The following is a 12,326-nucleotide window of genomic DNA, read 5'->3' as shown; positions in this document are numbered from 1 at the left end:
CCAACTATTGCTGTCGTTTTAATGATCTGGATGAGGGGATTGAAGGCAACATCTCCAAGTTTGCGGATGACACTAAGCTGGGGGGCAGTGTTAGCTGTGAGGAGGATGCTAGGAGACTGCAAGGTGACTTGGATAGGCTGGGTGAGTGGGCAAATGTTTGGCAGATGCAGTATAATGTAGATAAATGTGAGGTTATCCATTTTGGTGGCAAAAACGGGAAAGCAGACTATTATCTAAATGGTGGCCGATTGGGAAAGGGGGAGATGCAGCGAGACCTGGGTGTCATGGTATACCAGTCATTGAAGGTAGGCATGCAGGTGCAGCAGGCAGTAAAGAAAGCGAATGGTATGTTAGCTTTCATTGCAAAAGGATTTGAGTATAGGAGCAGGGAGGTTCTACTGCAGTTGTACAGGGTCTTGGTGAGACCACACCTGGAGTATTGCGTACAGTTTTGGTCTCCAAATCTGAGAAGGACATTATTGCCATAGAGGGAGTGCAGAGACGGTTCACCAGACTGATTCCTGGGATGTCAGGACTGTCTTATGAAGAAAGACTGTATAGACTTGGTTTATACTCTCTAGAATTTAGAAGATTGAGAGGGGATCTTATAGAAACTTACAAAATTCTTAAGGGGTTGGACAGGCTAGATGCAGGAAGATTGTTCCCGATGTTAGGGAAGTCCAGGACAAGGGGTCACAGCTTAAGGATAAGGGGGAAATCCTTTAAAACCGAGATGAGAAGAACTTTTTTCACACAGAGAGTGGTGAATCTCTGGAACTCTCTGCCACAGAGGGTAGTTGAGGCCAGTTCATTGGCTATATTTAAGAGGGAGTTAGATGTGGCCCTTGTGGCTAAGGGGATCAGGGGGTATGGAGAGAAGGCAGGTACGGGATACTGAGTTGGATGATCAGCCATGATCATATTGAATGGCGGTGCAGGCTCGAAGGGCCGAATGGCCTACTCCTGCACCTATTTCTATGTTTCTATGTTTCTATGTTTTGCTCAGCTCACCAAGACATTGTTTGGGAACATCTACTCAAACATTGCAGTGGTCTGTTCACCAACGCTGCCTTTCCCATGCACTGATCACAGGTGCGATGAGATCAACTTGTTTTCGTAGACTTTGGAACGTATGGCTGCTAATTTTGCTGACAACTCCATTTCACAATGTAGCTGAAATTGTCAGTTCAACCCTTACACTACACTACCCCACAGCAATAAAGGCCCATAACATGTCTCTGGGATATATGAGCACCCCCAGTAGCCCAGGAGTCACCCCTTAATCATAGTGGGGTTTTGTTATGTTTTTTTTAGTTTATTTTAGAGATATTGAAATATTCCCTAACCAAAGCGAACAGTGTTCTTCCATCTCACAACCTATCGTTAGATTTTGTTATGAAATATTTTGAAATATTGGGACATAAACACACAGGATGTGGGCGCTGCTATAAACTAGTTTGACAAGCAAGAGGGTAATGACTTGCCGAAGAAATCCATTGGTAGATCTTGGTAATTTTATAGGTGCATTTATAATACCTAAGTGATCCAATGATAGGTTTTTTTTTGTTTCTTAAACTGTGAGCAATTGACTTTGTGGCAGCAATAAGAACAGATTTACTAAGTCGGGTACAGTGTTTCTTTGGCTCCTCACGAAGATGCCTCGTTTGAATGGCACGATGGAACATGACTTTGTGAAGACATTCCAGTATGTCATCCACATCCCAACATTCATCCTGGGCCTGGCCATCAATTCAGTGGCGCTTTCGATACTTTGCTTCAGATTGAAGAATTGGACAGAGTCTACGATCTACATGACCAACCTGATATTGTCCGACCTGCTTCTGCTTTGCTCGCTGCCTTTCAAAATGCACGCCTTCCAGAAAGGGGAAGGTTGGCATCTCGATCCCAGCTTCTGTGACTTCGTGGAGTCCCTGTATTTCGTCAACACCTACGCGACCATCCTGGTAATCATGCTGATCTCTCTGGATCGTTACATCGCTATCAGGCATCCCATTCTGGCAAGAACCCTCCGCTCACCGAAGAAAGCCACCGTCGCCTGCATCATTGTGTGGCTCTGTGTCTGGTCTGCAAGTATTCCCAATTACTCCCAGACAAATACTCAGCAGTGCTTTTCGAATTTCACTACATTTTGGGACCGTGGTATAATCCCCTTGATCATGCTTGCTATATTTTTGATTGCTGCCTTTGCTATGATTTTCTGCAGTATTACGATAATAAGAACGTTGCAAAGAGTGGTTGAAGAGACAGAAATAGACATGAGCACATCTATGAAAATAATCTCTTGTAACCTGGTAACTTTTCTTCTCTGCTTTACCCCATGTCACGTGGCCATGTTACTGTACCTTATGGTCAGGAATAATTACATACCGGACGATTACCATGCACCGCTGCGTGTGTTTCTCCAGACCTCCCAGATTCTGGCAACAACTAACTGTTGTCTGGATGCCATGTATTACTATTTGATCATTAAGGAGTACTGGGAATCAAAAATTACAAACGCTTGATTGCCTGCTTGCCTTCATTACTTGAGCAATAACGGACCATCAGTCTGAAGATGGGTGCTGACCCAAAGTGTCACTGTTTCCTTTTCTCCAGAGATGCTGCCTGACACGTTGAGTTACTCCAGCTTTTTGTGTCTATCTTCAATGGATACGGAAAGTTCTCTTCCGATTTTATTTTGACATGCGGTCTCCTGTCACCATTTCGACAACGCTGACAGGCTGAAATGGGGAGGGAATTACATTGTGTGATATTTGTAAAATCAAAGTCCATCTTATTAGCTTGTATATTTCCAACACACAAACTGGTAGTATCATGAATACATTTTTAAAATTAACTTCAATGCAGTTGTGTGTGCTTGGCCTGCTTGGTTAGATTGGTAGCAGTTATGTGATTGTAAATTAATATGCTGGTGTTGAGTGATCTTGTCAAAGAAAGTTGTTCTTGTTAGAAAATGTCAGCATTCACTAATTATCTAGGTGTTTATTTGGTTTGTTAGTTTAGTTTATAAATACAGCACAGAAACAGGCCATTCGGCCCACAGAGTCCGTGCTGACCAGCGATCACCCATACACTAGCTCTATCATAGAAACATAGAAATTAGGTGCAGGAGTAGGCCATTCGGCCCTTCGACACTATCCTACACACTTACAAACCTGCACATCTTTAGAATGTTAGAGGAAAACCAATGCAGTCACAGGGAACATATACAAACTCCATTTAGACAGCCCCCATAGTTGGGGATTGAACTCTGCTGTGCCACCGTGCTGTCTGTAGTGTTATTGGTCAAAAATGTTAACATTCACAATTCATTGGGCTCAACTTTGAAATATTAATACAAAATGGGAGCACGGAAGGTTATTAACCTGAGAGCAGGAAATCTGTATCAGAATTTATTGTGAAATGTGCCAAATATGAAACTGGAGCAATGTTGTGCATTTACCACATATCCGGAGAAGCTTGTTCCTAATTGTCCCTTGACTCTGTATAAAGTGTAAACTTGTATCAAATTGTTCCTTTAAGTCAATCTAGCCAAAGCTGATTAAGCTGCATCAATAATCATTGATCCAAATGTATTTAAGAAGGAACTGCAGATGCTGGAAAATCGAAGGTAGACAAAAATGCTGGAGAAACTCAGCGGGTGCAGCAGCATCTATGGAGCAAAGGAAATATTTTCTTCACTCCATAGATGCTGCTGCACCCGCTGAGTTTCTCCAGCATTTTTGTGTACTGTCTAAATGTATCTGCCTTTACTGAAGATGACTTTCAATACAGTCGTACTTGTGTATGTTTTAATGTGGCCAAATGAAGAAGTATGAGAGACATGTTTGCTAGAGAGTCATGGATATTATAACAAATGGTAGTGTGAAATTGCAATGTAATGTCAATTTAAAGTCTATTTGAGGGTTCACGATATGACCACCATGATGAAGAAATATCTTGAACTTTCAGATTATCACCAATGAGTTTGTGAGAAAAGCAAAGATGACGTTCCATGTTAAATGAAATAGCTTTGGTGATAACTTCTGAAATTACATTTATCTTTTATCTACATTAAACATTTCTGTTAAGTTATGAATAAATGATCCAGTTTATCCACAGTTTCAATAGAAGCGGGAAAACTTGTCTGTTGTTTCCCCAAGAGTCAGAGATCGATCAAAACAATGATCTAGACAAAACAATGATCTAGATCACTGATCTAGGCAATCGCGTTCAAGTACTGGTGCATGTGAAGAAGGAAGTAAATAAAAATATTGACCACAATCTTGAGTCATTTGTCATTTCAACACTGTTTCCTATTTGGCCTGATGTTTTGCACAGTCTGCATCGTGAAGGTTAGTGACAACTGTATAGTTTAACTCACAAGTAGGCAGAATAAGCCATCTCCCCCCCCCTCCCCCCTCCCCCTCCCCCCTCCCTCTCCCCCTCCCTTTCCCTTCCCTCTTCCCCCCTCCCCCCCCTCCCCCCCTCCCCTCTCCCCCCCCTCCCTCTTCCCCCCCCCCCTCCCCCCTTCCCTCTTCCCCCCCTCCCCTCCCCCCCTCCCTCCCCCCCCCCTCCCCTCCCCCCCCCCTCCCTCCCCCCCCTCCCCCCACTTTTTTCCCCGTACCCCTCTCCCTCCCCCCAAAGATCCTAGAGGAGCAAGATAGACCACTCCTCCAAAATCCAATGGACTGACGTGTAGTACGTGACGGAACGTCACGGCCGCCATTTCTTAATGCGACACGCGACTAGTATGTCACCCGCTGTGATCCAAAGCAAAGATTATAGAGCTCCGCTATAATCTTTGATCCAAAGCAAAGATCCTCGAGTATCTTGTAGCGGGAACAGCCCCCTCCTTTGCGTAGTTTCCCTTGCATTGTATTGCTTTAACACACACTGCACAAAATTAAATTTAACGTATACATATTTTATATATTTATATGAATGTGTGTATGTGTGTGAGAGGCAAGTTAGAGATAATTAAGTTTATTCTCATGGATCAGAAGCAACTTTGATTTAAATAATCACTATTAATTTATTTGTCTTGTAAGATGATGTGCATGAACCAAAAAGGCAATTATATATATAATTATATAGTAATAATATATATATGCATATACACACATATATATACACACATACATATATACACATACATACGTATACACATACACACATACAAATACACGCATACATATGGATACATTTATATGCATACATACACACATATAAACATATATATACATACATATATACACACATATCCATACATGCATATATACACATACATGCATATTTATACATATGATCATTTTCCAACGATCAATAGATTTATGATCAGTTCCTGTGGATTGGAGGATAGCTAATGCTATCCCGCTTTTCAAGAAAGGAGCGATAGAGAAAACGGGGAATTACAGACCAGTTAGCCTGACTTTGGTGGTGTGAAAGATGCTGGAGTCAATTATTAAAGATGTAATAATGGGGCATTTGGATAGCAGTAAAAGGATTAGTCCAAGTCAACATGGATTTATGATTTTACAATGCATTTAAGCCTCTTCCATTTTTATGAGATGCATTCCTGGAATATGTAGGAAGTTTATTGTAACCTAGTGCTACTTGCCTGAACAATGGATGATATATCACTTAAATGCAATTGTTTTCAGTTGTGTGGAGAGACCTGTATATTGAAGATGCTTTTTGCCTCTAATATGTCAATTTACCTTAAATGTAGAAGAGCTTATTAAAATCTTCTTACAAAGACCATTAAGTATTTTCTTTCTATCCTCTTTTGGACCCAAGGCATAGCAGAGCTGCCAACTCTCACGAAGAGGTAAGGGAGGGAGAGAGGGAAGGGAGGGAGATCGAGAGAAGAGAGGGGGAGAGAGCTCTAGAGGAGAAGAGAGAGAGATCGAGAGAAGAGAGGGAGAAGGGGGGGAGAAGACAGGGAGAAGAGGGCCAGGGAGAAGGGGGACGGGGTAGAAGAGGGACAGGGGGAGAAGAGGAGGGAGGGAGAAGGGGGACAGGGGGAGAAGGGGGGAGAGGGAAAGTGGAACGATAGCACATTATAACGCGCAGCCGTCCCATTCCGACCAAAGATTATAGAGCAAAGCTCCACTAGTATCTTTGATTGCGGCCGCCGCCACCGAACCCCCCGACCCACCATTGCACCCAAAGATGATAGAGCAGAGTTGTATAATATTTGATTGCACCCTTCTTCACGGCGGGCTTGTGATCTTTGCTTGTGATGTCTTGACAATTCGAGGGATATAATGGGTAACAGCCGCCCATTCTCGGACTTGAATCTGAGCTCGAGAAATCTCCTGGTCACTGGACCTGATGTGTCCGCGGGCCATATTGTGGAGACCAATCCCTTACAAGAACAAAACAAAAAACGTACAGAAGTGTTAAAATTGTCTTTATTATTGTGGTGAGTAAAGAACTATTAAAAATAAGTCTAATAACTTTCTAATGTACCGACAAACCCAGTTTCCCAATGGCCGTTGATGGGAGAACAGAAAATAACATTTTCACCACAGAATATCGACTGAAAATAATAAAAATATTTTCTCACCTTTCTTTTTTATTGGGGAACCTAAAGAATGACAGGTCGGGTCGTTTAGATTTACGATTAGAACAATTGATAGCAGAGCAGTGAGATGAAGATTTAGATAAGCACGTCATGACAGTGTGGGGAAGCCCGATAAAATGCTCAGTAAAATGGCGTCGGCGATCACACACGTCATACTACGCGTCTATCTTGCTCCTCTGCTCCCCACTATTCCCCCTCTCTCCAACCCCCTCCCCCTCCTCTCCTCCCTCCCCCTGCCCCTCTCCCCTCCCCCCCTCCCTGCCCCTCTCTCCCCCCCCTCCCCCCCCCCCCCCCCCCCCCCCCCCTTACCCCCCCCCCCCCCCCTCCTTCCCCCCCCCCCCCCCCCCCCTTTCCCCCCCTCCTCCCTGTCCCTCCTCCCCCCCCCCCCCCCCCTCCCCCTCATGGTGGTTAGTGGTGTGTGTTTGGGGGAATGGGGTGTCCCCCTCCTTCTCCCCCCTCCCCTGTCCCCTCCTCCTCCTCCCTCCCCTCCTCCCCCCTCCCCCTCCCCCCCACTCTCCCCCCCCCTCTCCCCCCCCCCTCCAGCCAACCGGTCCACCCCCCTCATTTCCCCCTCCCCCCCCTCCCCCCCCCCCTCCTCCCCCTCCCCCTCCCCCTTTCTCCCATCCACCCTCCACTCCCCCCCCCGCCCCCGCCCACCCCCTCCCCCCTCCCCCCCCCCCCCCCCCCTCCCCCACCCCCCCCCCCCCCACCCTCCCCCCCCCCCCCCCCTCTCCCCCTCCTCCCTCTCTCCTCCCTCCTGTCCCCCCTTCCCCTCTCTCCATACCCCCTCCCCTTCTCTCCACCCCATCTCCCCCCCCCCCCCCCCCCCCCCCTCTCTCTTTTTTTTCCCCACTCTCTTTGCCCCTCGCGATGGGGTGGGGATGGGGGTAAAAGGAGTCAATGAATAATAGTAATGTAATATCAGGGGGGGGGTGGTGGTGGGGGGGGGGGGGGGGTCAGTATCTGTGTGTGAGAAGGGGTGGTTTGTGTGTGTGTGTGTGTGTGGGGTTAGTGTGCTTTAGCACACACACACACACACACACACTAATACCACCCCCCCCCCCCCCCCCCCCCGCAAACGCGCGTTGGGGGAACAGACCCAACGGGTCTGCACTTGTTCTAGTATAAAATATAACTTGGGTCTAAAGGTGACATGTTTGTTAGTAGGTCTACAGAAAACACCACAAGATTATATATGACTTGGGTGTAAAAGTAGATATGTTGGTTAGTAAGTAGGGAGATAACGTTATATGATTCATTGCAGCTCCGTTTCTACATACGATGGAAACGGGGACTTCCCTTCTTGTGAATATCTATCACCTCTACAGTACACTGGACCACTCTAAAGCCGTACATGCTATTTTTGTGAATCGTTAATGTTCTTATCCAAGTGTAAAATAAAGTTTCATCCCCCCTTCTACCTCTCCCACAAATATACTAAAATGACGTTAGTTTCTGCACATGTCCGGGGCTGAGAGTCAAGTTGATGTCGCCAGGCCGACTGTGGCTAGTGTGCAGCATGCTAGTGAAACGGTGCTTAAATAATCACACAGGAAATCACCAATAGTTGTGTGTGTGTGTGTGGCTGCTGAGGTGAGAAAAACAGACCTGCTCGACGTTCCTACTTCTGATGCAATTGGGTTGGAACAGAATAGAAGAGCGAGTGAAGTTGGTGGAATCAGACTGACTCCGGCTGTTCTCTCCACAACCATGTGTAGCCGGAATAACACGACCGACTCCGAGTTTGTGAAGACTTTCCAATACGTGGTCCACATCCCAACCTTCGCCCTGGGACTGGTCATCAACTCCACAGCGCTCTGGATACTCTGCTTCAGATTGAAGAATTGGACAGAGTCCATGATCTACATGACCAACCTGATATTTTCCGACCTGCTTCTGCTGTTCTCGCTGCCTTTCAAAATGCACGCCTTCCAGAAAAGTGGAGAATGGCATCTGGGTCCCCGCTTCTGTGAGTTTGTGGAGTCCCTGTACTTTGTCAACACCTACGGGACCATCCTGTTAATCATGCTGATCTCACTGGATCGCTACATCGCTATCGGCTATCCCATTCTGGCAAGGACGCTCCGGTCTCCAAAGAAAGCCGCCGTTGCCTGCACTGTCCTGTGGCTCTGTGTCTGGTCTGCTAGTATTCCCAATTACTTGCAGGAAAGCCCCATTACCCACCAGTGTTTCATGCGTTTTGGTGAATTTTGGGACAACGGAGCTATTCCCCTGGCCATGCTCGCTCTGTTTGCGATTGCTGCGTCTGCTGTGATATTCTGCAGTGTCCGGATTCTAAAAACATTGCGAAGAGTGGATGACGAGAGAGAAGACATAAACACCAGAGCATCCATGCACACAATATCCTGCAATCTGGTAACGTTCCTTCTCTGTTTCACACCCTATCACGTCGCCATGTTACTGTATCTCTTGGCAAGGAAATGCTACATGCCAGTCGAATACCAGGCGCCCCTGCGTGTGTTTCTCCAGGTCTCTCAGTGTCTGGCAACCACTAACTGTTGCCTGGATGCCATGTATTACTATTTGATCATTAAGGAATTCTGGAAATCAAAAATTATGAGCACCTTGGAAACTTTGTCAACCAATACCGGCTAACTGGCAGAGTTGAACTTGTTGTCTTAGCCTGAGTATATTTTCCATGGCACATTTAATGGACAGTGAAGAATACTCATTGTACTTGTTTGGATATACTGTACTGTATACTAATTACCTGGTGTACATAAAACTGAAGCCATGCCCACAAGACTGCTAGACAAAACGCCTAGACAGAATTATATACTTTGTATTGCATTGTATTGCATTGTATTCAAATTTATTGTCATTGTCTCAATTTGAGACAACAAAATGAATTTCCCTTACAGCTACCCTTACAGTATCATAAAAAAATAAAAAAATAAAAAATAAAAAAATCATAAAATAATAATGTGTAATCATTTAAATTAAAATCCATTTTTGTTTCAATTTCAATTCAATTCAATTCAAAGCACTTTATTCGTCCCCGAGGGGCAATTTAAAAGGGCGCATTACAGTAGCTTTTTAAAAAGGGACACAATCAACAAACATAAGCAGCACACATACTGCACAATCAACCAGCACACGCATTTCACAGACACACTGCACAATCACACAACACACACCGCACATCCACATTCAACACATAGTAATAATTTTTAAAGTGCTTCCTAAGTGCTTCAATTAAAAAGTGCATATAGAAGGTTATTTCATTTCATATGTTCATGAGTCAGTGATCAGCATTAAAAAGCTGGACAGCCCTGGGGATGAAGGTTGCCTTCCTCCTCTGTGTCCGGCAACCCGGACAGCGGAGTCTGCGTCCTGAGGGGAGCCACTCAAACTCAGGAAACAGGATGTGAGAGGGGTCCTGAAGAATCCTGCGTGTTAACTTTACAGACTGTTGGCCGCATGGGGCAGTGAGAGTTCGGACGGGCTGCTCAATGATTTTTGAGCAGACCTTGACCACATTCAACAGGCGGTTTCTGTTTTGCAGGGTGATGGAGTGGAACCAGCTAGTGAAAGAGAAGGTTATTACATTTTCAATGAATGCGTAGTAGAATGTAGTGAGAATGTCTTTGTTAATCCCAAATGACTTCAGCTTCCTGAGTAGGTACTGTCTCTGATGGCACTTTTTAAGGATTTCCTCTATGTTAGAGGAAAACCTCAGCAGGTTGTCGAAGGCTGTTCCCAGGTATTTGTATACCTCCACTATCTCCACTGGCTCCTGCTGGATGATAGTGGTGGCTGCCTCAGCCATCTGTCTCTGTTGGGGGGAAAAAGTCACAATCATGTCCTTGGTTTTGCTTATATTTAGCTCAAGACAAGACTTTTCACACCATACTATAAAGTCCTGCAGGGCTGAGCTGTGATGTTGTGTGTGGCTGGGAAGAAGAGACAGGAGAACTGTGTCATCAGCAAATTTTACAAAGTGGCAGTTTGGCTGGGTGGATCTGCAGTCATCAGTGTAGAGAATGAAGAGAAGTGGGGAGAGGTTTGTTTGTGTTATTAGTCTTAATGATTAATATTGACACATTTGCACAGATGGTAGAGTTGCTGCCTCCCAGCACCAGAGACCCGGATTTGATCCCAACATTGGGGTTCTGTCTGTGTGGAGTTTGCATGTTCTCCCTGTGATGTCGTGGGCTGCTTCCCCACAAACCAAAGACGTGTGGATTTGAATGTTAATTGGTCTCTGTAAATTGCCCCTAGTGTGATGTTATGTGAACTTTATATCTATTTATAGTGCTAACGTTCTGTATGCTTTAAATGGACATCAACTTGGCAGCAATGTGTCAAGATGCTGATGATATCACATGTATTTGGCTTGCTTCTATTTGATGGTTCTTGTCGCTTGGAGGTGGAGTTTGATATTTTCACACAATGGAATCGTTTTGAAGGGTGAGAGATACAAATGTCATGTTACATCAGTTGCATTATTAACACTCTCAATACAAAAGAGGTAAAACAATCAGGCCCTCTCTGGTCCAAATGTACTACTTACATTTACTCATAGCTTTGCTTAGACCATTAAGAACTTCTCAGTCTATCCATCTGTGTGGAAATCTTAGAGTGCAGTTTTTTTTATCAATAAGTGCTGTCATTGTCCTTCAAGGGTGAGCATTTCTGTACGTTGGGTGCAATGCAGAAGAACCGAACCATTTTCCCAGGGTGGAAATGTCAAAGGCTTGAGGGCATGGCTTTAAGGTGAGAGGGTACAAGGTTTAAAGGAGATGTGCAGAGCAAGTTTTTTTTTACAGAGGGTAGTGGGTGCCTGAAATGCATTATCATGTTCAGTTCAGTTTAGTTCATTGTCATGTGTATCGAGGTACAGTGAAAAGCTCTTTGTTGTGTGCTAACCAGTCAGCAGAAACACAATACCTGATTGCAATCAATCCATTTAAAGCGTATAGATGTTTGATAAGGGACTGATGTTTAGTGCAAGGTGGAGCCTGCAAATCCAATCAAGGGTGGTCTGAGGGTCATCAAAAAGGTAGATAGTAGTTCAGCACTGCTCTCTGGTTGTGGTGGGATGATTCCGTTTGGAAGAAACAGCGATTCTGGCGTTGTGCGTTTTCACACTTTTATACTTTTTGCCTGATGGGAGAGTGGTAAAGAGGGAGTGGCCAGGGTGCGATTTGTCCTTGATGATGCTGCTGGCCTTGCCGAGACAGTGTGAGGTATAAATGGAGTCGATAGAAGGGAGGTTGGTTTGTGTGATGGTCTGGGCTGCGTCCACAAGTTGCTGCAATTTCCTGCGGTCTTGGATGGAGCCGTTCCCAGCTGGTTGATGGTGGACGCCGATATGATAGTGGTGTTTAAGAAGCTTTTAGATAGGCATATAGATGAGATGGACAGATAAGGTCAGTATATCTTGGCATCATGTTCGATACAGACAAGTGGACTGAATGATCTGTATCTGTGCTCTATTGTTTAAAGGTCTATGTTCTTTGTTGATCTTAACCACATTAGAGGAAACATCTTATGAAACTGCAACTATGACCTTGCCTTTGCAACTGTGCCTGGTGCAAAGTGTCATTCCTCCCCTATTGCAAAGGTCAACGTGTGCAGAGAGGGTTTCCAATTTCTCCACCAAGGTCTTGCGAGAGAACGACAGAATCGACGAGTATGGTCGTCCCCATGCTCTGCTGCCATTCCGAATGAGCTACACAGTCTTCCACAGCTGATTGTAGCCGCAAATTTATTA

The 12,326-nt window shown here is 45.1% G+C and overlaps 2 protein-coding genes across 2 annotated transcripts; both read left to right on the top strand.

Moving 5' to 3' along the window:
• The first annotated feature begins 725 nt into the window (after positions 1–725).
• On the top strand, positions 726–3,251 carry LOC129703749 (G-protein coupled receptor 55-like). The gene has a single exon (XM_055646437.1). It carries the CDS (start codon positions 1,656–1,658, stop codon positions 2,523–2,525), a length of 870 nt encoding a protein of 289 aa, XP_055502412.1. The 5' UTR covers positions 726–1,655; the 3' UTR covers positions 2,526–3,251.
• A 4,714-nt stretch (positions 3,252–7,965) lies between these two features.
• On the top strand, positions 7,966–9,410 carry LOC129703810 (G-protein coupled receptor 55-like). Its single transcript, XM_055646514.1, has one exon. The coding sequence runs from the start codon at positions 8,300–8,302 to the stop codon at positions 9,203–9,205; it is 906 nt and encodes a 301-aa protein (XP_055502489.1). The 5' UTR covers positions 7,966–8,299; the 3' UTR covers positions 9,206–9,410.
• Positions 9,411–12,326: the final 2,916 nt, after the last annotated feature.

Source organism: Leucoraja erinacea, chromosome 14 (assembly GCF_028641065.1).
Source record: "Leucoraja erinacea ecotype New England chromosome 14, Leri_hhj_1, whole genome shotgun sequence".
NCBI classification, from domain to species: domain Eukaryota; kingdom Metazoa; phylum Chordata; class Chondrichthyes; order Rajiformes; family Rajidae; genus Leucoraja; species Leucoraja erinaceus.
This window is presented reverse-complemented; position numbering and strand designations above follow the sequence as displayed.

Excerpts from the sequence above, each read along its gene's own strand:
- LOC129703749 (XM_055646437.1), top strand. The coding sequence starts at position 1,656 with ATGCCTCGTTTGAATGGCACGATGGAACATGACTTTGTGAAGACATTC.
- LOC129703810 (XM_055646514.1), top strand. The coding sequence starts at position 8,300 with ATGTGTAGCCGGAATAACACGACCGACTCCGAGTTTGTGAAGACTTTC.